The following is a 5,000-nucleotide window of genomic DNA, read 5'->3' as shown; positions in this document are numbered from 1 at the left end:
CGGATATAATTATACCAGCTGTAGTGATTAATCATGCCAGTTGTAGTGGTTAATCATACCTGCTGCAGTTGTTAATCATACCAGCTGCAGTGATTAATCATACCAGCTATAGGGAATAACTGACGATATGGTAGGTCACAAATTGAGAAGTGTGTTTATATATATATATATATATATATATATATATATATATATATATATATATATATATATATATATATATATCCTATAATCTATATTAGATTTATCTTTTAATATATGTTTTTCACTTGTAATTGCTATTATGCAAATCGTAACTTCAAAAGCCACTTTCAGAAAATTAAAAAAAAAGGTTATGTTCTCTTCTATTATAATATCTTGAGGGGTCAAAATTGGTTAGTTTTATTGCTCTCTGACTTTGTCGGCTTCGCTATATATGTGGTATAGGATCTGTGCTTTTATAAGTCATCTTCGCCATATATGACGTGATCTATGCTTCTATAACTGTCAGCGTTGCTGTATCTAATAAGATCAAAGCCTCAATAACTGCCACCCTCATAGAGTCAGCTCTCTGTAGCTCTAAAACTATGTGATCTTTTCCCTAGGCTGATGAGTAGTGTCCTCACTAATAGAGAGAGGAATTACACTCAAAGACATATATATATTCAGACCCGCGTGAGTCAATCTCTGGCGTCCGCTGCCTGGTGTTCGATCCCCTACATCAACATGCCCTCCAGACTCACCCCATTCAGGGTCTCTAATGATGTGGAAAACTGCTGTAATTGACTCTTTTTTTCTGTATCAAGCACGACGGCTTTCAGTCCTTACCTTTCAGGTAGATATACATACAAGTTGATTCATTTGTAGTGTTGCATATGGGAAATACAGTGTTTCTTGAGACGCCTGTCTTGTGTTCCCCCAGTCTGTTGTGTTGCTAATATTGTATTTTCGTTTGTGATGATCGATATTATTTTCTGTGTGTTGAGTAGTATTTGAGGAAAATCTCTCTCTCTCTCTCTCTCTCTCTCTCTCTCTCTCTCTCTCTCTCTCTCTCTCTCTAACACACAGTGACACAGGTCATCTCTCCTCATCTTCTGGTGTGTGGTTTAATCTTCATCATTTAAGACGTTATTCCTTGTTCGACGTTCTTCTCTTTCCTCCACTTCCCTATTCCTCTATTGCACCGTTCCCTTTCCCTGTTGTTTAACCCATCACCCCCTTTGTGTTTCTTCTTCCATTCTCTCTCTCAATTTGTACTTCATTATATTTTTTTGGGGTCTCTGTCCCCACTTATTTCACCCTTCTGGTCATCCTTCTTTACCACCTCTCCTCTTGTTCTCTTATTCTTCTTCTATCTCCATCTCCTCTATTGCTTTATCCATCTCTCTGTGTCTCCTTTCTTATCAATGTTTTGTGTTTCCTTTCACACTTTCTTACTTTCTTATACATCACTTTTTCTCGTTATGTTAATATTTTATACCATGTTTTTCGACTAGTTTATTCTTCCTCATATGTCATCACTCATTATTCTCATTCCTCCCCTCTCCCTCCTTACTTGCTTCACTACTTCTTCCTTCCTACCCCTCCTCCCTCTAGCATTATCCCTCCCCCACACCAGCTGATGTGTGGGGAAGGGATAATGCCTACCTACCTACCCTACCTATCACCAATCCTGCCTACCACCACCCTCCCTCCCTCGTTCTCACCCCCCCCCTCTCTTGCCTTCCTCTCACCCCCTTCCCTAAATTCTTCCCTACTTCAACCTACCTTCTTGACCTTCGATCTGTCTCCCCTTCCCAAACTCCTTGCTTCGTCCCTTTCTCTCTCCCACTCTATCCCTTCACTATCCCTCTACTCTCTCTCCGTGCCACCCACACCCTGGAGATAACAAGGCAGTGTTGGAGGCTGGCACCAGCATCATGGGGTAGGGGGGGGGCGGGGGTGCCACTATCTTATGGCCCTCATCTTCATAAAATATTCTCCTTAATCAGTTCTTCGGCCAGTTTGGTTGACATTTTTATCTCCTGTCCCTCAAACCATTTCTGTCTTCCAACTAGATTTATTTTGTTAAATCTTTTACCATTAATTATATAAATATATATATTATATATATATATATATATATATATATATATATATATATATATATATATATATATATATAGTTTAAGACATAGTTACCATGTAACAATGTGTTCGTGGGGTCCCTCGATTGTTTCAAAGATGGGTTGGACAAGTATATGAGTGGGATTGGGTGGTTATAAATAGGAGCTGCCTCGTATGGGCCAATAGGCCTTCTGCAGTTACCTTTATTCTTATGTTCTTCTTACGTTCTTATAAGAACATTTCCGAGCACTGAATGGGACACATTCTTGTGTAGGTTGCCCCCTGTGTGGCACTCAAGCTTCCTGAAGAGAACCAAACCCGCCTACAAAGGGCGTAAAGATATGTAACAAAGCTCCTTTTTGAGCTGTTAGTATATAGAGGGAACTGCCTCTAGCGTCACATCGAAGAAATACAAAGAATAGACATGATCACAACCTACAAAATTCTCATAGGAATTGACTGGGTGGACAAAGTTAAACTATTTAACACGGATGGAACACGAACAAGGGGACACAGGTGGAAACTTAGTACCCAGATGAGCCACAGAAATATTAAAAAGAATTTTATCGGTGTCGGAGTAGTTAACAAAAGGAATGCATTAGGCAGTGATGTGGTAAAGACAGACTATATACACAGTTTCAGATGTAATGATATAGTCCAGTAGGCTCAGGAACCTGTACAGCAGTTGATTGACAGTTGAGAGGCGGGACCAAAAAGCCAAAGCTCAACCCCTGACCTAGACCATGCTGCAAGTGCTGCCCCCTGACCTAGACCATACTGCGGATGCTGCCGAGGATGCCGATCAACACAAACAATGTGCTTAAAGAGTTCCCAATTATCTAGGAAATAAATCACAGGGATTTATTTCCCAATAAACCTAGGAAATGGTACAAAAATCTCCCACTGGATGATTGTCAAAACATCTCCAGGTTTTTGGCTTTGCATCAGTGGTATTTACGAGTAGAGATGTTGATGAGTAGCGCTATGCGTGTGTGTGTAGGGAGGGAGGGAGGGAGGAGTAGGATAGGCAGGGATGGGAAGGAGGTGAGAAAGAAGGGGGGAGTGAAAAAATGGAAGGGGGAGGGGAGTGTGTCAGTGGGAAAACAAGGGATCGATGTCGCATATCAGCTTAAAAGAAAAGTGAAGAGAAAGAGAGAGAGAGAGAGAGAGAGAGAGAGAGAGAGAGAGAGAGAGAGAGAGAGAGAGAGAGAGAGAGAGAGAGAGAGAGAGAGAGAGAGAGAGAGAGAGAGAGAGAGGCAGGGGGGATGCAAATCAACAAAACCCTGTTGCTATAGTGTCAGTGGGGAATTCCGTCCCCAAACCATGACACTGTTTGCAATATTTGCAATCGAGAGAACCACGCACCCGTTAGTCACTCCGGACTCCCTTCATCCCTATTCTTTTCACACACTTGCTCTCTAACACACGAGAGCCCCCACTCTCTCTCTCTCTCTCTCTCTCACACTACCTCGAACCTCATATCACTTCGGATTCTTATCATGTCAAGTTCACAATGCAGCCGTCCTGAAGAGGCTATATATAGCACTTAAAGCCCTAAATTGTCGTATAAACTCAGTACTCACTGACAGCCAATCATCAGACATGCTTAATGCCCAATTAGTGTGCCCCTCGGATGTCCAGAGGGCACCAGCAGCAGCAGCAGGGGCCCTCTGGTTGTGGCTATGGGACATCTGTGATACATGGAGGGACACGTATGGGTCCTCCTGTGGCCCCGTTCAGGGCTGTGTAGGACTCTCACACCTCACTGAGCACTAGACCTGACTGGTCGGAGTTTTTAATTGTCGTTCGAGGGAGCTGCTGCGTCAGATCACCTGCTGCATAGAGTCAGCTGCTGCATAGAGTCAGCTGCTGCATACAGTCAGCTGCTGCATACAGTCAGCTGCTGCATAGAGTCAGCTACTGCATAGAGTCAGCTACTGCCTGGAACAGGAGTCGCGTGGATCTCCGTAGTCTCTCAGTCATACTTATTTCATTCTGTGATTTAAACATTTTTATACTTCAATATTTACGAGTCTATGTATATTTAAGATTGATTTTATCTCTTGTATATATTTCTTCCTGCAGGAGGGGGCGTGGAGGTGCCGGCCCACGTGTGGGGGGGCGTGTGTCTGGTGCTGGTGCTGGCGGGCGTGGCGGGCGTGGGCGTGTCTGTGCCTCTGGCTCTCAAAGCCGATCCCAACGCTGGACACCACAAGCGGCTTGATCAGGCCACGACGCTCTTGCGCGAGACGCCCCTCGTAGACGGGTCAGTACGACCACCATGTTGTTGTTGTTGTTGTTGTTCAGGTTGTTCTTGCCGATAAGGATGTGGTATATATGCTCTCATATACATATATCTATATGTATGCTCTCATATACATATATCTATATGTATACTCTCATATACATTTATCTATATGTATGCTCTCATATACATATATTTATATGTATAATCTCAAATACATATATCTATATGTATACTCTCATATACATATATCTATATGTATGCTCTCATATACAAATATTTATATGTATACTCTCATATACATATATCTATGCTCTCATGTACATATATCTATATGTATGCTCTCATATACATATATCTATATGTATGCTCTCATATACATATATCTATATGTATGCTCTCATATACATATATCTCATATATCTACTACATATATGCTCTTCGAGCATATATATATATATATATATATATATATATATATATATATATATATATATATACATATATATATGTACGTTCGACCCTGCTTGCAGGATCGAGCTTCTGCTCATAATGTAATGTAAATGTAAATGCATCTGCTCTTAAATGTAAATGTGATAAGAAAAACCTAGGAAAAAAAAGTAGAAAGGCTTTTCTTCTTTTTTTTCCTAGTTTTTCTTATCACATTTAC

At 41.2% G+C, this 5,000-nt stretch overlaps 1 protein-coding gene across 1 annotated transcript in view; it reads left to right on the top strand.

The window, feature by feature from the left end:
- LOC123756619 (dipeptidase 1) overlaps window positions 1–5,000 on the top strand; it is a 140,780-nt gene that overhangs the window by 39,738 nt on the left and 96,042 nt on the right. Inside the window, exon 2 of the mRNA XM_069331430.1 lies at window positions 4,171–4,351. Within this exon, the coding sequence (XP_069187531.1) occupies window positions 4,171–4,351 (181 nt within the window). The remainder of the gene's footprint in view (window positions 1–4,170; window positions 4,352–5,000) is intronic.

This window comes from Procambarus clarkii, chromosome 26 (assembly GCF_040958095.1).
Source record: "Procambarus clarkii isolate CNS0578487 chromosome 26, FALCON_Pclarkii_2.0, whole genome shotgun sequence".
NCBI lineage: Eukaryota > Metazoa > Arthropoda > Malacostraca > Decapoda > Cambaridae > Procambarus > Procambarus clarkii.
The sequence above is the reverse complement of the archived record's forward strand: the minus strand, read 5'-3'. Positions and strand labels throughout refer to the sequence as shown.